Source organism: Pongo abelii, chromosome 6 (assembly GCF_028885655.2).
Source record: "Pongo abelii isolate AG06213 chromosome 6, NHGRI_mPonAbe1-v2.0_pri, whole genome shotgun sequence".
Lineage (NCBI taxonomy): Eukaryota > Metazoa > Chordata > Mammalia > Primates > Hominidae > Pongo > Pongo abelii.
In genome coordinates, this window is record NC_071991.2 from 55,778,808 (window position 1) to 55,799,165 (window position 20,358).

General features: G+C 42.4%; 1 protein-coding gene across 1 annotated transcript in view; it reads right to left on the bottom strand.

Moving 5' to 3' along the window:
* Positions 1–20,358, bottom strand: part of CHN2 (chimerin 2) — a 317,079-nt gene that overhangs the window by 148,040 nt on the left and 148,681 nt on the right. Inside the window, exon 2 of the mRNA XM_002818096.4 lies at positions 10,233–10,271. Coding sequence (XP_002818142.1) covers positions 10,233–10,271 — 39 coding nt within the window. The remainder of the gene's footprint in view (positions 1–10,232; positions 10,272–20,358) is intronic.

The window sequence follows — 20,358 nt, forward strand, 5'->3', positions numbered from 1 at the left end:
AGTTTCACTTACATCTGCATAAAGAAATTCTGGAAGGAACAAGGAAGTAATAAAAGCATTTACCTCCAGGGGATAAAAAGAAAGACAAGGACAGGAATGGGACAAAGATTCCTCAATGTATACTTTATGTTGTTTTGAGTTTTGAATCACATGTATTGCTTATTCAAAAGAAAAAGAAAAAAGAAAAAGCTATAAGAGATAAAGTCAGAGAAGGCTTCTTTTAATACATGAGGAAGAGTTGGCCAAAGACAGAGAAACAGTCGTGGACATTCCTCTGGCTACCCCAGTATAGCTTGTGCCCTCCTTAATCACCATTAAGGCTGCATGGAATTCGTTTATTCCTCTGGAATCACCCCCAAAACTACTAAGCTGGGTCCTTTTTAGCAGGATGTTACTGTTAATGAGCATGCAATGGCCATCTCCTAAAATCACAGAGGAATTGCAGAATTCACATTCAGAGAATCCTGCCCACTCTTCTCTTCCCATTGTCAATGCCTCTTGAAGCCAACAGTGATATACGGTTGAAATGGTTTTGTGAATACCATTTTTAATGGAGGTGGCAAAGGACGCATACCTGTTATAAAAGAGAAGCATTTTTAGCTAAGTGCTCTTTTGCAATCCTTACAAGCAAATATGTGAGCATCTGCTATATGCCAGATACCACAGTCAGCATTATGTGGAGGCTTTGAGGATGAATGGAGAGTCTGGGAGAAGAGAAGGGCACCAGCATACCAAGTGCCTGCCATGTGTCAGGAATAACATGTATTGAATCTTCTTAAGAAACCAGAAAAAATAACTTTGTGTCATTATCATTCTGGATAGGGGATGAGGAAACAGTGCAGAGAAGTTAAATATTTGCTCCAAGACATAGAGCTAAAATACATCCTTTTGATTCCAAAGCCCCTGGTTTGTTTGTTGGTTTAATTTTTTTAAGAGATGGGGTCTTACTATGTTGCCCAGGCTGGAATCAAACTTCTGGGTTCAAACAATCTTCCTGCCTCCACCTCCCAAGTAGCTGCGAATACAGGCGGGTGCCATCGACCCTGCTTCCCTGGTTTATATCTCCCATGCCTCAGGGCTTTTGCAGTTACTGTTCCTTCCACCTGGATTACTCATTCCCAAGATATCCACATGGCTCACTCTCTCCCTTCATTCAAGTATCTGCTTAAATCTCACCTTATCAGGGAGGCCTTCCCTGACTTGCCTGTATAAAATTCCACCCTATCCCTCTGTTCTCTTATATAGTTTTAAATTTCTTCACAGCACTCATCATCATTAACACAATAAATAAACGAGACATAAATATTATGTTTATTTATTTTGTGTACCATCTCCCTTGATTAAAATGTAAGCTCTTTGAGGGCAGGGATATTGTTCTGTGCACTGCAGAATCCCCAGCATCTAGAACTGTGCTTGGCACATAGTAGATGGTGATGGTGGTGGTGGTGTTGTTTGAGATGGAGGCTTGCTCTGTTGCCCAGGCTAGAGTGCAGTGGCACAATCTCGGCTCACTGCAATCTCCACCTCCTGAATTCAAGCAATTCTCCTGCTTCAGCCTCCTGAGTAGCTGGGACTACAGGCACGCATCACCATGCCTGGCTAATTTTTGTATTTTTGTAGGGATGGGGTTTCACCATATTGGTCAGGCTGGTCTCGAACTCCTGACCTCAAGTGATCCACCTGCCTCGGCCTCCCAAAGCACTGGGATTAGAGGCATGAGCCACCATGCTCAGCCTTGTAGTACACGTTTAATGCATATGTGTCCCTTTATTCCTCTTGAATCAGCCCAATACTACTAAGCTGCATTTTAGCAGAATGTTACTGACAGTGTGTGTGTAACAGGAGTCAAAGGGGCCATCTCCTAGAATCACAGAGTTCCAGATCTAAGAAGGACTATAGAATCCACAGTGAGAGAATCCTGTTCACTTGTCTCTTCCCATTATTAATGCCTCTTGAAACCAACAGTGATATATGGGAAGTGTGGCTGAAGTGGCTTTGTGAACACATTTTTAATTATTTGGTGAATGAACAACAGACTGTATCTAATGGCCCATGGGTCACAATCTGTGCCTTCGAGGAGACGCCAGTGATGGGGGACATGCATGGAGACACAAAACCAAGGTGAGCCAAGTGCTTTAATAGGGGAAGAGGAGGAAGCTATTCAATGTACTCAAGTGGTCAGAACAACTTCCCAAGGGAAGAGGCAGGGAGCTCTCCTGAAGGATTAGAACGGTTCTACAGGTAGAGAAGAGAGAGGGTTACAGATAGAGGAAAGAGGAACTGCAGGGAAAGGAAATGATGAGCTGACTGGTCAGCAAGAGGCCAGTGTGGCTGCTGAGCCAGGGCGTGGGATGTGTGAGAAGGCCATGTGGGGCTGGACCTTGAATGACATGCTGGGGACCGTCACTGTCCTCCTGTCTGTAACAAAGGGATAGTCACATGTTTGAGCAGAAGCCATAATCTACTCTGTTTTAAAATATTGGTAATAGGGATAAGGTTATTCAGAAAAATAAATGCTGCCCTTTTCTGGGCACAGACCATGTGCAAGGCACATTATATGCATCTTCTCACTTCATCTTCCCAAAAAGCTTCCAAGGTAACTGTTATTCCCCTCACTAATAAGGTAGCGGGGTTGCCTGCCAGCTTTGAAGATGCTCAAGGTCACACAGATCATAGGATGAAATGAAGATTCATAGCCTTGATTTCCAAAACCCAAAGGCTGTAGTTTTCAGCCTCAGCCAGTGGTTGCCTAACTAGATGGTGGAGAGGTCCCATGAGGAGCTGCTCACATTAGAATCTCCTAGGAGTTATAAAATAATACAGATTCCCAGACTCCATCTCTGGCAATGCTTACTCTCCCAGTCCGGCCAGGGGCCCCCAAATCTGTTCTTTTTAAAGCTCTTCAAGAGACTCATGCATATCCAGGTGTAAGAGCCACTGTCCTTTGCCTTGCTGAAAGAGGGATCAGACACAGGGAACACTGGAGACAAGGAAGCAAGAGAGAACAGTGTTTTACTGGTACACAGATGAGGTTGTGAAAGTGTGAGTTAAGATAACACTGGTGCAAATGCAAATGAGAAGGTGAGTTGATGGCCTCAGAGATTCAAAAGAGAATCGACAAGACTGGTTTACAAAGCGACCCTGAGCGGCTGAGAGATTGAGATGCTACCATACAAATAAAGGATGCAGGTGATGGAACATTTCTGGACAGTTCGTCTCCTATGTCAACAGGCTAAATCCCATAGCTGCAGTCTCTAGGGACCCTCTGAGCTTTAGCAAAGAAAAATTTGGTAATTCACCAATCTCACACCCAACAAAGAACAATCCCAGCCAGGGGCAACTTGGAGGAGGGAAGGGGGAAGGCAAACCCCAGAAGCGAGGAACTGCCACCTCTCTCTCCTGGCCCCTGGGCAGCAGACATCATTATTTGATGACTTATTTCTCAATGAGCAGGTCTCAGAATCTGCAAAACCCTGTTCTATGCTGTTCCAAACAACAGAAGTTGGCAAGTAGGCACAGAAGCCTATTTGCCATCTGGGTTACCTGGCTGGCTATAAAGATAATGAGATGACAATCAATTACCATGGCAGCCATATAAAAATAAGGCCCAATCTCCTCTCTTAGCTTCAAATGAGAGCCTGCCCATCATTTTCAAGGTTAGCTATAGCATCCATGAAAAAAATCTCTGAGGCAGAGTTGAATATAACTGAAATTTATCACATAATCTGAAAACGTTGCTTCTTGAATTTTCCTTGTTCAACAAACACATTTCACAAGTCACATGCAATAATGTATGTCAATTCTTGGGTGGTCTGTGAGCTGAGAGGTGACGTGATGGAATTACTTCTGCAGCAATGTCCCAAATATGTGCCAGGAATTCCCAGCCCCGGGTCCTCTGCTGCACACCAGAGAATTCTTAGCACCAGAATAAGTTGTTTGGCAGGGGTGGCAGCCACTGGGGAACACGGAGGTGGAGCTCCCTAACTCCCCAAGAAACCCAAAGCAGATTAAGAAATTGAGAGCTCACTGACAGACTGTTTTACTTTTTCTTCAGTAAGAAAACTTGACTCACTCTGGGAACAGAATCAGACGGCTAATGGGTGAAAGCCCACAGCCTGGGTGGCCTTGAAGCCCAGGCCAGCCCCATCAGCGCCTAAGAGATCCTGCAGGGATGGCTTCTAACAGTCTACTTCTTTCTAAGGAGGGTATATGGACCCAGGAGCTGAATCCAGCCACTTGGCCATGACACTGAGCCAATATGACCCTGCTCACTGTTCATGTCTTCCCAATTTTCATAGGAAAACCTTATGAGCAGGGAATTGTAGGTGCTTTAGATGTCTTCCTTGGCTCAACCCCACCCTCCAGCCTGCCATGGGAAGGCCTTGCCTTCCTAACAGAATGTCAATTTTTTTTTTTTTTTTTTTTTGAGACAGGGTTTTGCACTTGTTGCCCAGGCTGGAGTGCAATGGCATGATCTCGGCTAACCACAACCTCTGCCTCCCGGCTTCAAGGATTCTCCTGCCTCAGCCTCCCGAGAAGCTGGGATTACAGGCATGCACCACCATGCCCAGCTAATTTTGTATTTTCAGTAGAGACGGGGTTTCTCCATATTGGTCAGGCTGGTCTCGACCTCCCCACCGCAGGTGATCTGCCTGCCTCGGCCTCCCAAAGTGCTGGGATTACAGGCGTGAGCCACTGCACCCGGCAAGAATGTCGAGTCTTAATGGGGATTTAATTATCTTGTCTAATGGCACTGTGAAAAACCTCTAGGAGGAGATGACAGTTGCCCACACACTGAGGGGTTTCAGGCATAAGTATGTATAAGAGAAATCTATGGGGTTTGATACTTTGCAGATCCCCCCACTTTTCTGATCCAGAGATCTGGGGTAAGGCTGAGGAATAATTATCATAAATATCCTCCCCAAGGGATTCTGATGCAGGGATTCTGTAGATCAGGCTTTTGAGGCTCTAAACTTCAAATCTGTAAAACAGGCACAAGCTATGCTTGCGTGACCTGCTGCCCAGGGGAGCCTCCAGGGAGAGCTGTCAGCCACTGCATCTGCTGCCTAATTGGCACTTGGCCTCTTAAGAAAGAAAATCCTTCAGAGCATAACCATGGTGGTTGGCTTTTGAACTTGCCTGCTCGAGGCATAAAGTTCATACAGTTCTGGCTTAAAGTTTAGAATGTAGCTGTATTATTATTTTTAAGTGAACTTGAAAGTAGCTTTTCTTTTAGAGCATTGAAACCAAAGCTTTCTCAGTGACTTCATCAATGTTTCTTGTGTTCAGTCTTGAGAGTTAAGAATTAGCTGCAGACGTATGATACTTTGGGACAAGATTATTCTATGGAAACAGCTCAGGAAGCCATGAAGCTAGCTTCTAAGAAAAGGAAAGGAACAAAGAGGGCAGGGACTTAAAGGCCATCACGTGGCATCATGGTTCCTTGAGTCAACAGCAGACTTTATCCATCTTTGTGGCCCAACTCCAAGCACAGTGCCTGGCTTAAGGCAGAGACTTAATATGCATTTGTTGAATGAAGGAGTGACTAAATTAATGAACACTATAATTTATATAAAATATTGAGAGAGCTGATTTCTTACTCTTCTAAATTTCTTAGCCAGATATTTATGGTTGCCTTCCCAGCATCCATTTTCATCTTCCTCCTTCCAATATTACTCCAAATTTTCCAATCATGTTATACAGGGTTATATGGGGTTGATCCTTTCCTGAATTCCAGTGGTGAGTCCTGATTGGTTTAGAGCAGTCAGCACATCCCTGACCACAGTGATAGAGTCAGGAATGGGTAACCCAGGTCAATTAAGACTGAGACTCAATTCTGAGACTTTGTTAGATGTGTCAAGAAGGTAGACTGTCCCTTTGCCTTTTGCTTTTGGATAAGGAAGCCACAGCCCTGATATTGTTGATAGTTATAGCGGGATCCCAAGGGAAGAACATAGTAAGAGTAGAGTGAAATCTAGGAAAGCGGAGCCAAGAAAGGAAGAAATATACACTGGATTTTGGTAATGTCATTTGAGTTGCTGGAACAGTCATGTCTGAAGCCAATGCCTCTGCACTTTTGGCTTAAGTCAATCAATGTGATTGAGAGTAGTATTCTGTTGCTTGCAGCCAAGAATAAAACTTAGAAACTGCTTCTTAAAATGAATCATTGGGCCGGGCGCGGTGGCTCACGCCTGTAATCCCAGCACTTTGGGAGGCTGAGGCGGGTGGATCACGAGGTCAGAAGATCGAGACCATCCTGGCTAACATGGTGAAGCCCCATCTCCACTAAAAATACAAAAAAAATTAGCCGGGCGCGGTGGCGGGTGCCTGTAGTCCCAGCTACTCGGGAGGCTGAGGCAGGAGAATGGCATGAACCTGGGAGGCAGAGCTTGCAGTGAGCCGAGATAGCACCACCGCAGTCTGGCCTGGGCGAAAGAGTGAGACTCTGTCTCAAAAAAAATAAATAAAAATAAATAAATAATAATTAGAAATTGACTAATTTTCTTTTATTTTTAAATTAAAAATTTTTTTAGAGACAGGGTCTCGCTGTTGCACAGGCTGGAGTGCAATGGTGTGATCGTAGCTCCCTACAGCCTCAAACTCCTGGGCTCAAGTGATGCTCCCACCTTAGCCTTTTCGAGTAGCTAGGACTACAAGGCATGCCACCATGCCTGGTTAAGACAAATTTTCTTGTAGGAATAATGCCATATTTGGGGCTAGTGCTTCATAACAAGAATCTGACATTAAATAAGTCAAAGTTACGGCCAAAAAATATCAATGAAAACAAGGATATAGCTACTTACTTGTCTAATCATTGCAAATAATAAATTTTTAAACCAAGTCCTATGCTATGGCAAAAATATACTGTATCTAGTAAATATATGAGAGAATTGATAGTACCAAAAATTGCTAGAGTTTAAAAAAGTGTGTGATGGAAGAATAGGGATTCCATATATGATATGATAATGAGTTAGACATCAGTATCTAAAATTAACCTCTCAAAGGATAATTTGTGAACATTTCAAAGAGAAAGGCTTGGTATTTCCTGGGGTTCAGAACAGGTTTACCAACAGTTTATTTAAAATAAAACAAATTCAATATTCTGATAGCTTTGTTGGACTTTCATATCAGGAAAATGATATCATTTTAGCATATTTGGATTTTTTAAAAAGCATCTCATGAAGGCCCTCAGATTCCTTCTCCTAGTCATCCTTCAAGACCCACAGGCAAATTCGACCTCTTCTGTAGTCTTCTTTCCCAGGAGATAGAGGAGTAGCATTTTGTTACCAGAATTCATTTGCATTTTATGTTTATTGGTTTACATCTGTCTCCTTGACTTGATTGTACATTGGAGGGAAGTATAAGACACATTTTATTCATTGTTGATTTCTACCACTTATCCTCTGATATTTAGAATGTATTTGCTGAAAGATTAAACAAATGGATGATATTCTTGGGAATAAGATGGAGTAGCATGAGCTCGATAATTCATAAGTGGTCTAACATCCAAACTCAAATAATTCATGGATCCAGGATGACCAAAAGAGAGTTCTTCCTCACTGGTGGTCTGTAGGGCTTTGATCAACACGTTTTTGATGCCGTAGATGGCATACTCCCCTCACTTTTGGAGAGCTACATCACTAGATGCTCTCAAATAGAGCCTGGATGACTATTAGTTGGATATAATAAAGAGGAACTTTTGCAAGTAAAGTTTTATGATTATAGAGCAAATTTTTTAAAAAACACAACTTGGTTAGATCCAAAAATCAAACTTAAAGCTAATACAGAAGGGTTAACATTGATATTGTTAAATTTAAGTAGCAAGGATTTTCCAGCTTCCTCAAGACACAGAAGTACTTTTAAGAGATGTTATTGGGTGGTCCAAGGTCTCTTAGAAGAAGGCAAAATGAATTTAAGCCAATGCCATCTTTTCGCTTCAGCAAAGCTTTCTGTGGTGGCATTCTCTCAACAAATATTTATTGGGTCGTTAACGTATGCAAGGCCGTGTGCGAGCCAGTGTGCAAAGCACAGTAAGTCATGGAACACCCAATGCCTCTTACTACAGATATTCTGTTGATTTACTGTCAGAGCTCTTCACACTCCATTAGGAAACAAACAAACAAAAACATCCAATTACTAAGTCATTAGCACAGCCTTTCAAAATAGAAGATCGGAATACAGAGCATTAGATTGGAAGGGCCTTTAGAGACCCAGCACAGCCCCTTTATTTCACAGATGGAAGAACAGACTTATGTAACGAAGAACAAGGTGCCTCTGTATGTGCTGACAAGGAGAGAGAAAAACAAGATGTTTGTGAAGTGAAACAAGCAAGCTGAAGGACACAGCATAAAGCCATTTTTACACAACAACAACAAAAATGCCTAACATGAAGCATGCGCTTTTAAACAATCAGAAGGATCTGCCTCCCCAAATTCACAGAGCTCAGCTACTGGGAAAGGGGAGAGTGGACTGGAATATGGGGTGGGGAATTTGTGGATGTTGGGAAATTTTTACGCTCAGTTTTATATATTTCCCTAATATCTGTCTTTCATGTAGCTTTGTATTGCTTTTGTAACAAATATGTACATATATATGTATGTGTGTGTGGCTGTGTGTGTGTATATATTATATATCCATATATAATATGTGTATATATGTGTGTGTATGTAAACATGCACTTAGGTATATATAAGATTCTGAATAGAATGGACAAGTCTTGGACACGTGTAGGCTGTGGGTTCCACTCAGAATGCTACCCCACTACTTTTTGTGAAAACATCACCAAGTTACTTAGCCTCCCTGAGCTATGGTTTCCTTACATGTGAATAGAGATAATATAACAGTCTCCATAGGCCTGGTGTGGTGGCTGATGCCTGTGGAGGCCGAGGTTGGTGGACTGCCTGAGCTCAGGAGTTCAAGACCACCCTGGGCAACATGGCAAAACCCATCTCTAATAAAAATATGAAAAATTATCTGGGTCTGATGGCACCTTTAACAGTCCCAGGTACTTGGGAGGCTGAGGGGGCAGGATCACCTGAGCCCGGGAGGTGGAGGTTGTAGTGAGCTGAGGCTGCGCCACTGCACACCAGCCTAGGTGACAGAGCAAGGTCCTGTCTCCAAAAAAACAAACAAACAAACAAAAAATAGTCCCATCTGTGAGAGCTGTGGTAAGAATTCAGGACTTGGCTGCTTGGTGTGGTGACCAGCACAGGGCAGGTTCTTGATGGGGAGTGGTAACCCTGGCAGCTTCCTTAGGAATGCTAATGATGATGGCAGAAGTGGAGCCTGAGCCAGGGCCTGCGTCCCCTGGCTCTGGACACAGTGGGCTCCTCCTACCACAGTCCTGCCCTCTCTCACTGGGGAGTTCCTGAATCAAGCATATAGTACTAAGAAAAGAGGAGACAAGGCTTAGGCGATGACAGCCGCCTGCCTTCACGAGGGGAGCTAGGCGGGTAACTGATGATCAGGCAGGATCTGTTTCTAAGAGTCACCTTTGGTGACCAAACATGGTTCTTCACTATCTGTTCATTTTTCAGCGGTTGATGTCATATGATATTTTGTCCTTAGAATGATTGGCCAAAAACATAATTCATAGAAGTCAACACATTTGCCCTTGCCGATCAACTGTGTAAAAAACCAAATAAAAATGGCCAGGCGTGGTGGTTCATGCCTGTAATCCCAGCACTTTGGGAGGCCGAGGCAGGCAGATCACCTGAGGTCGGGAGTTCGAGACCATTCTGACCAACATGGAGAAACCCTGTCTCTACTAAAAATACAAAAAAATTAGCCGGGCATGGTGGCACATGCCTGTAATCTCAGCTACTTGGGAGGCTGAGGCAGGAGAATCGCTTGAACCCAGGAGGCAGAGGTTGTGGTGAGCCAAGATCGCACCATTTCACTCCAGCCTGGGTAACAAGAGCGAAACTTGGTCTCAAAAAAAAAATAAATAAATAAAAATAAAGCCCCAAACTGAAAGGCAGAAAGTCAGAAAGTCCAACCCTCTTTTCTAAGCATTTCTGAAATGGGCCACAGCTGGTTCTTGGAGCCCTTAGTAAGAGGAGGGGGCTCCGTTAATCCTCTCTGACTAATCTTTTTCCTCAGTGGAAAGAAAGATTTGGGTTTTCAGTGCTGTGAGGTGGGAACACTTGTGTGCACTACATCGCTGGCAAGAATTGTTCAAAAAGGCTGGCCTGCTAAAGACTTCTGGGGAGATTTTCATTTCAGGTACTCACAGTATGATTTCCATATTGGAGGCTGGTATTCTTCAGCATCTAGAATGAAAAAAAAAAAGAAATCCATCATCAGCCTGAACGTCAAGCTGTCAACATGTGTCTTCTCTGGAGGAACAACAGTCTGTCCGCAGTACTTGCATGTGGGTCTCGGGGGGTCTCTCTTCTCATTTAGGGAGCAGTTCCAGGCACAGGGGAGGGGATGTGCGTGGAAACCTTGTGGACTCAGCACCGCTTTCTTCAGCTCATGTACTGTGGCAGATCAATTGCTTAACAATTTTCATAGAGCCCAGTAAATCAAAAAAGATTTTTAAAGCAATTAACTTGATTATACCCTCTAGTAATCCTTTCAAATGGTATTTACTTAACTTGGCATAGTAAACATATAATTTATCTCACAGTTTCCAATCAGTCCTTTAGCCCATTTATTAAGACTTAAGGGCAAGACGCAAAGCGGCAAGTATGTAGTATTAAATCTGTAGAGTTATGCAACTCAACCAACTGAACTCCTAAAATACTCGATCTGACAGCAGAGACACTGATGATTCCATTGGAATTGCATTATCTCCTTGAATTAACTCCAATGTGTGACTTAGAAAATTTCCAGAAACCTCTCAGCAATCAGAAATGTCAGACTGACAGAGTTACAACAAAGTGGAGAGGCTGAAATTGTTATTCATCCATCTAGGAAACAGACAATGAGAGAAAACCTGCTTGTTCAGTCGACTCAACCATCCCAATGCTGACAGCTGAATTTATAATTCTGATACACTTATTAGAGTCATCCTGCACTCACAGCTATAAGGCCTTGGGAAAACACGGTCTAACTCAAATAGGAGAAAAAAAATCCTTTTTTCCAAACTACAGAATGTTGATGTGAGGGAACCTTGAGAGTTCTCTAGTTCAGCACCTTTAGATATGGAAACTCTGTTCTCATCATCCTCTACCGCTGGTGCACCACACAGCCTGCCCTTAGACTACCTTCGTCCTTGTGTTCCTGTCCTGTTAAACTTTTCTTTCTTTCTTTTTTTTTTTTTTGAGACGGAGTCTCGTTCTGTTACCCAGGCTGCTCACTGCAACCTTTGCATCCTGGGTTCAAGCGATTCTCCTGCCTCAGCCTCCCACCACACCCAGCCAATTTTTTATATTTTTGGGTGAGATGGCATTTCGCCATGTTGGCCAGGTTCATCTTGAACTCCTGACCTCAAGTGATCCACCCACCTTGGCCTCCCAAAGTGTTGGGATTACAGGCGTGAGCCACTGTACCTGGCTCTGTTAGACTTTTCTGACCTCATTCATGAAGAAAGGTGGTTTGAGGATGTTTTTCCACCTGAGAAACAAATATGCTCTTTATAAATAAAAACTAACTCAAGGGTGGTTTTCTTCCCCAAATCATACTCACTTGTGCAGCTTAAATGGAATTCTTTCACAATTATTACCTTGCTCTCTGGGGCCCACCGTATCACAGTGCTCAACTAAATGCCTCCCATGCTCATTTCATACAAATGAATCTGTATTCTTAGGCCTGAATTGTCAAGAACCTACAGAGGGATAGTCAGCCACCTAGGCACACACACAGTCAGTGCATTAGTGATGGTTTACCATGTTCTTCAAACTGGGTTTTGCTAAATCAATGTATTCATTAACTCTGAATATTTTTGTCGAAGTAAGAGAACAGTGTCTTATAATAGTGAGGCTTTAACCCAAACAACCAATTAATTTCATCACATAGATGACATAAACCAATTTCAATGGGTCAACATGAGTATTAGTTTATAAAGAGCATTCAAATAAAATAAGCAAGTTGCTGAGTTACAAAACAAATTCTAGTCCCATCCATACAATGCCACCTCATCAGAAATGCCAGGCCTTTTGTTTTTGTTTTTTGCTTTTTTTGTTTTTTGTTTGTTTGTTTTTTGAGACAGTCTCACTCCATCACCCAAGCTGAAGTGCAGTGGCGTGATCTTGGCTCACTGCAACCTCCGCCTCCTAGGTTCAGGCAATTCTCCTGCCTCAGCCTCCCAAGTAGCTAGGATTACAGGCGTACACCACCACACCCAGCTAATTTTTGTATTTTTTAATAGAGATGGGGTTTCACCGTGTTGGCCAGGCTGGTCTTGAATTCCTGACCTCAAGTGATCCACCTGCCTCAGCCTCTCAAAGTGCCGGGATTACAGGCATGAGCCACCGTGCCCCTGCCCTCTATGTTAAAATGTTGAAGGCATCTTCAAAAACATTTTTTCAAAGATAAATAGAGATACACACACACACACACACACACACACACACACACGATAGACTGCATACAAATGCAAATCCCTGAGATGCCACCTACTCAAAGCTGTAATGTCTTCTTATTTTGGATGAGGTTTATTCTATGAGGCAAGCACAACCTCCAGACCAAGAAGTGGTCAAGCAAGTTCAGTATCTAGAGCACCGCCTTCTATATACTCAGGGAAGGTCTCCAGACAGAAGATGATGTTCCCCTTTCTGCAGGTCTTTAGTATAGCCCAGATGCTCCACTTGGATCTGCTAAGGTCTTCTTTCCTAAAGTCAGAAGTTCAGCTAAGGTGACCTCTCACTGTCCATTTCAATCTTGTTATTCTGTGGAAACCCTAGAGTTTTGTTTCATCTGAAACACTGGCTCCTAAGTTAACACTCCTTTAGGCTGTGGGCTACGTAAACAACCTAGTCTGTTCCAGATGCTCCTTGTTGGCAACATAACCTAGAGGAAGAAATCTGCCTGCAGAGACTGGAGATCACAACACTTCCTGGTGTAAAATCCTCCAAGGTCTTCCCTGCACATGGAATAAAATCCAAGCATCCTAGTGTGGCCCATGGGTCCTGCATCATCGGGAGCCTGCCCGCCTCTTTGACTCCACCGTAGACATTTTTCCCTCTTTTCACTTATCATCCAACTACACTGGCTTTCTCTCTGTTCCTAAAACAAGCCAAGCTCTTTCGAGTCCTTGACCTTTGCTCTGATGGACTCTGCAGGTAAAATGCCCTCCAATAGATCGCTGCATGGCTCACTGGCTCCATCGCATAGGGCTCAGCTTGATGTCATCACTCAGGGGCTTTACGTGCCAGGTTCCTGTAAAGTGGCCTTCCCCCTACCCCAGTCACTCTCCTCACAGATAGCTGATTTTTCTTCACGGCACTATTACCCTCTGAAATTATTTATTGATTTGTTGGTTTGTTATGACTGGTCTCATCCTCTACTAGCCAAACTCCATAAAAGCAAGAATTTTGCTTCATTCACTTCTGCGTCACCACTCTTTAGACAGGTGACTGACGTGTAACAGGCATTCAAAACAAAACAAAACAAAACAAATGTATTAAATGAATGAATGAATTCTCGGTTCAAATCCTATCTCTGACAACTAATGGCTGAATAATTCAAAGGAGGTTATCTAGCTTCTTTTTTAAAGAACCTCCCAATGCTCATCTTTGTAAAACAGAAAAAATAAAAGTACCTATCTTATAACCTATCTCTTAGGGGCACTGTGGGAATTTTTTATTTTATTTATTTATTTTTTTGAGATGGAGTCTTGCTCTGTCACCCAGGCTAGAGTGCAGTGGTGCAATCTCAGCTCATCGCAACCTCCGCCTCCCAGGTTCAAGTGATTCTCCTGCCTCAGCTCTCAAGTAGCTGGGATCACAAGTGCCCACCACTGCACCCGGCTAACTTTTGTATTTTTAGTAGAGATGGGGTTTCACCATCTTGACCAGGCTGGACTCAAACTCCTGACCTTGTGATTCACCCCACCTCAGCCTCCCAAAGTGATGGGATTACAGGCGTGAGCCACTTCACCCAGCCGCACTGTGGGAATTAAATGAGACAATGTATATGAAATTCTTGGGACAACGTCCGGTCAATAGCAAGTTCTCAGCAGAGCCCCACTAATGTCATTAGTGAGTTGTTGTTATTGTTACATCACCCTGCCCTGATTCTTCCCAGGTGAGCCCGTGCTGTTGTCTTCTCTCTCTTCACTGCAGCCAATGTCTGTCTCTATTCTTGCCCCCAGATCTGGAGCCTGTCATTAAGTTCCAGGGCTGTTGTCATGGAAGGCTTTTCTTTCCCATAAAAGAATTCAAAGTGAAGGGCCATTTGTCATGCTTCAGTGGAACAACTATAATTACCTTGGCCTTAGAAATATGTTTCACAAACCACTAAAGCACACTGTTAGGACGCCTTGGTCAAGTGTCAGAGCACAAAATATTTTTAATATGTTGAAACCAATCTTTAGTGCCTCCAACTCTGCCCCACCAACACACACACATATTTGCCCCAATTTCAAACAATACTTTTCAAAGATCAACTTGCGTCTTGGATAGCCTGACACTTTAAAAAAAAAAAAAGAAAAAAAAGAATAGGTTTTCAAGGTCATTTAGTTCACTTTGTCATTTGGCAAATGAGGAAAATGAAATGCAGAATGATTAAGTGGTTTCCTCAAGGTCATAAAACAAGTTAGACGCAGAGGTGAGAGCTTTGTCTTCTAGACCTCTGACACATCATTCATCCTTGCCAGGCAGTCCCCCCTAATTTACATATATTGAAATCAAGAAAACAAAGTTATTATATATGTTACTTGAATTCTTGTGAGGCTTAAAAGAAAAAATAAAATAAAGAAAGAAAATTAGTGGTGTGAAAAATTGTCATTAAGCCAAATGGTGGAACATATTCCATCTGTGCACACACACCCATTGCATAAAGTCCAGGAGATACAAGGTACTGGAAATACTGACAAGATGAAGCATAATGCCTTTTGGAAATGTATTAGTTTGTTAAACATTTTGAAGAAATAAGGAAAGGTGAGGAAGTAGAACAAGAAGCCCCATATTAATAAAAAAAATTATCCTTCAACGCAGAAGACAGTTATATATTTTTAGAAAGGAACAATGAATTATAAAGATCAAAGAGGCCTAGAAAGCATGTTGCTTAAAAACTTTGACTAATATGTATCTAACCTTTAAAAAATGTGTCAACCTTTTGACTCAGCAATTCTATTCATGGGAATCTAGCCTAAGGTAGTAATTGAACACATATACAAAGATATACATGAACAAGATGTTCATCACTCTGCTGTGTGTAAGAGTAAACCTAAAAGCACAGAAAGAAAGGAGTGGTTAAATAATTATCATAGATTTAGTCATGAAAATGAGAGTTTGTGGTTGAAAGCATAGCCTCTGGAACTAGATTGCTTAGGTTTAAAACCCAGTTCTGTCACTTACTAGCTGTGTGACCTTAAGCAAGTTATCTTCTCTGTATCTCAGTTTTTAAAATCTATACAATGAGAGTAATAATATCACCCAACATACAGCATTGTCATGAGCACTGGATGGGTTAATATTTATAATGCTTAATCTGTAAACAAAAAATCACAAATATGTTTCATTTCATGAAAGCCATGTATAGGAGAAAGCTAAAAAACAAGAGACTAATAGAACAACAACAACAACAAAAGAGAGATTACTCCAGATAAAGAGTGCCATAAAAAAATTTCCTACTGAAGGATGGACGTAAGATAAATTAGGAGAAAAAATAACATATAATGTGTAGTCTCATGCCTGGCATATAGTAAATGCTAAACTTGCTGTTATTATCTACATTTAATGATAAGAAACTATTTATGCTACATTGTTAAGTATTAACAAATCAGGTTATAAAATAATTTATTAAATATAATCTCATTTTTAAGAAAAGGTAAATATTCATATACATAGAAATTATCAAGGAGGCAAGAAACCCAATTATTAAAGCTTGCTATACCTGATAGTAAAAATACAGGTGATTTCTACTTTTTCTTCTTCTGCTTACTTGTATTTTACAATTTTCTGTACATATTGCTTATATAAAAATTAAAAATAATGAGAAATAAATTTGTAGGAGTGCTAGTTTTTTTAAAAAGTACACTGACTAAACAAATCACCACCTCAAAAATAAAGTAGATATAAAAAGACCCAACAAAAATAACTGTTGTAATAACACATACAGCATGTACAGTATTCGTGCAGGAAGAGCTAGGAGTGAGACAAAAGACAGTTATTTCTGCAGCAAAAGGTCATGTCCGATTCCCTTGGCCCTCTTTTAAAAATTCTGTGAAACAAATATCAACAAGTAATTCTAAGCAGGCTGGGAAACAGGTGTCTCCTCTCATGAAAGGATGGGGAGGGAGGGGGAAGATACAGATGCTTAGAAAATGATCAAAACCTTTAAAAAATGGGTAATAAGACCACTGAAATAATCCATAAAGAATCTGAACATGTTAAGAAAAGAAAAGAAGAGGAAAGAAAAGCAGGTTAAAGGGGCCTGGAAGTGCAGGTTAAAACTTGAAAGCCACCTTAAGAAAACCTTATGTGCTAAAGTTAACTAAACCCCAAAAAGATGATGCTGCTGTTCTGGTCTTTGAGGGAAAAGAAAGAATTCTGGGATTAGCCTACAGAAAGCTCCTCAATGTCTGAGAAAGACTAGGGGACAATCGGGGCAATAGGGAATAAGTGGCATAAAAGCTCATCTTTCTGGATCAAGAGCACAGCAAAAATAAAGTAATACCTCTGTTGTTTTTACTGAACTTTAAAGTAATACGCCATTGCTGAAAAACAGAAAAAGTCCAATAATTTAAAAATGTATACTGTAGAAAGTTCCCAACCTGAGGGGGGAAAAAAGCACCATTAAGAGATTTGTGTGAATCCTTCCAGATTTTGTTCTGTGAATAGCTAGAATAAAAATTTACAAAAATGGTTTCATACCATACATACTGTTCTCCAATTTGCTATTTGATTTTCATGATATTGCTTTAGCATCTGTCCATGTCAGTACACACAGATCTATGTTATTTTCTTTTTATAACTGTTGCTTGGACTTCCATTACATGAGTATAGCAAAATATACTTAATTCATTTATGTCATCATTTCTAATGGATGGACATTTAGACTATTTTCCACTTTGGGCTATGATATGGTTTCGGTCTGCGTCAATTCAAGTTTCATCTCGAAAACTGTAATCCTTACGTGTTGAGGGAGGGACCCCGGTAGGAGGTGGCTGGATCATGGGGGTGGTTTCCCCCCATGCTGTTCTGATGATAGTGAGTGAGTTTTCACGAGATTTGATGGCTTAAAAGTGGCACTTCTTTCTTTGCTCTCTCTCTCCCTTGCCACCTTGTGAAGAAGGTGCCTGCTTCCCCTCCACCTTCCACCATGATTGTAAGTTTCCTGAGACCTCCCTAGCCATGCAGATCTGTGAGTCAATTACACCTCTTTCCTTTATAAATTACCCAGTCCCAGGCATTCTTTATAGCAGTGTGTAAATGGACTGATACAGGCTACTATAAACAATGCCACACTGATACAGGTGCAGTATAGATTCGGGGAAGTTGAACTGCTGGGTGAAGGGTCTGCGTATTTTTTATTTTAAAAGGTCATTTTATTTTAAAATGGCCTTCAAAATAAGTTAGGTCAATTGAAACTCTCAGCAATGGGTACAAGAATGCCCATTTCCCCACACCCTCCCTCACCAACACTGGGCTGTTATCTATATGCTCTTAATTTTTGATGCCTTAAGACTCAGTTAGAAAACTCACAGATGAGACTAAGTATGCATTTGCAGGGAAGCAAATGGAGACACAGAACGCTCCTGGAAGTGAACCTGTGGAAACATATGGCCATGCAGTGCAGGGAACATACGCGAATCCACACGTTTGGATGGCTGCAGCTGGAAGGCTGTATTCTTCCAGGCATTTTTAGCTCCTGAAATATGTTGATTTGATGGAATCACCTGAGGAGCAAGTGTAAAGGAATTTGGAGACTGATTAATGAAGAAAAATTAAAGAACACATGTGCTCCACTTGGCTAAGTGACAACTGAAGAGGAAATACCTGCAAACATCCGGGAGAGCCAGATTCCTTCACTCGGCTCAGTGGAGGATGGCTAGACTCAGAAAAACACAGGCAGAGGCTTTGGAAAATGAGAGGAGCCAAAGTTTCACCGATGTAGAGAATGATCTATCAAGGAAGTTGAAGATGACCTATTTTTTAAGAACATTTCAAATAAAGCTGTGTATATGGCATCATTTAAGAAACTGAGAGGGGAAGGACTGGGTTTCTCCCTCTGCCATCCCCTCTCCCAGAAAAGCCAGATCTGTGCTGTCACTTTTGATTTACTGATGCATACATTTGTAAATGGGCTGCAGTAGGCTTTTTCCAGGGAAGTTGGGTGAAAACAGGTTTTTCAGTCAGGCATGGAACAGCCTCACGATGAGAAAACAGTTCAGAATTTGTTGGGTGATTAGCTTAATGGGCCCAGAATGGGTTGGGATCCAAATGAAAGCAAACAACAACAGCAGGAGTGGGATGTTTTGTCTGTGCACACGCTGCAATATGTCTTCGATACATACATTATGCCCACGCTTGGGTTCTCAGCAGCATGTCCTCACGGACAGAGTGTACAGCCTGTAGCTATGATCTTGTCAGGCCAGCATGGCCAAATGGTGCCAGGCTTGAGCTGTGAGACTACCTGGAGATCATCCTAACTGCTGCAAAACACCCACATCTGAAGGCTGTTAGAGAGCTTGCTTGCTAATGCTTGTCCCCTGCGCAGGTTCCCTGCATTCCCCTGAGAAATTAGACATCCATGTATTCTCTTTGGAAACTCTGCTTGGGTAAGGGATGAAGGCCTGCTGTCAATCTGACTACGAAACTCGTATCATGGATTTTTCTAACTGTTTGAGTCCCACTTGCAGAGAATAGTTAGTAAGACAAATTCCAGGAATTATTGCTGGACCCTGAGGCTGGGCCCCAAAAACAAGGGAAGTAAGTGACTTTCTGAAGATGATGAAGCCATGGAGGGCCTTGGGCTGGAGTCTGTGGTCACTAGAGGGCACTGGGGCCACATGGAGCTTCTGTCTTGAGCCACTTATTCTGTACACAGAGGCATGATGAGATTCTCCCATTCAACAGGTACTTATTGGATAAATGCAACGAGCCAGTCCTTGGGCACAATACGGTGAGCAGGTAGAGAGGCCTTATGAAACTCTGCACGATCTGGCCCCTGGTCACCTCTCCCTGGTCATTGCATTTGTCTCTCCTCTTGCCCTTTAGCCCTCAACCACTCTGGCTTTTCTTTTGCTCCTTGAACGCATCAAGACCATACCAGTCTTAGGGATGTCAGGCAGCTCTTCCCTCTCACCTGCACATTGCTGGCTTCCTTATCATGGGATCTCAGCTTAAATGCTCTGGTTCCTCAGAGACATCTTCCTGGACCCATCAACCTAAAGCATTTCCGCAGATACTCTCTTCAATTCTTTGTAGAGCCTTTTCACCATCCGAAATGTTTTGCTGTGTGGTTATATATTTCTTTGTTTAAGTTTTGTCTTCCCATGCTAGACAGATAGCACTGTGAGAGTAGGAACCTATTTATCTTGTCCTCCAATGTGTGGGTCAGCCTTAGCCTGTTGGGTACTTTTTGTGAATTAGAAAAAGCTGTCTTTTTCAGGCAGGTGTACAGCTTGGCAATTAGACAGCACCTGTGTGTAGAGAAGATGCTTCCTCTGAGGGACAGAGCCCCAAGCCAGAGCATGTGGCCTGGAGAGGGGAGCCCAGGCTGTGTTCAGCTCCCACTCGCCCTCTCAGCTAGACACAAATAGCACAACTGAAGTGGCCATGACTGCTGTATCTCAGGACACAGCAGGTGCTCCAAGTGTTGGACAAGTAAAAGACAGAAACTCAAAACCTGCATTCTTTTGAGGGCCCCAAACAAATAACAAGGCAACTGTAACATAGCAAGAGGATGCATACAAGGAGCACTGATGGTGGTAGGACTCCTCAGCCTTTGGAAGGCTGCATGGGGCAAGGGCAGTCAGGCTCTTCCTACACCTTGACGGATCACCTCTGCCTTGAGTAGCCCTGTCCAGGGTCCTTCAAGAGCAGTCTCAGAGGAGTGAAACCTAACAGCAAGGCCTAAAGTCCCCAAAGACAAAGAGAAGAGTAAGTTCTGTTACCACAGCACATGGAGCCCAGTCAAACAGATAGGCTATTGCCTGGACATCTACTGCAGAAGCCCACAGTAAGGAGTGTCTTTGTGGATGGATGGGCTCTTGGAGGATACACAAGCTGAGATGTGGCCTGCAGG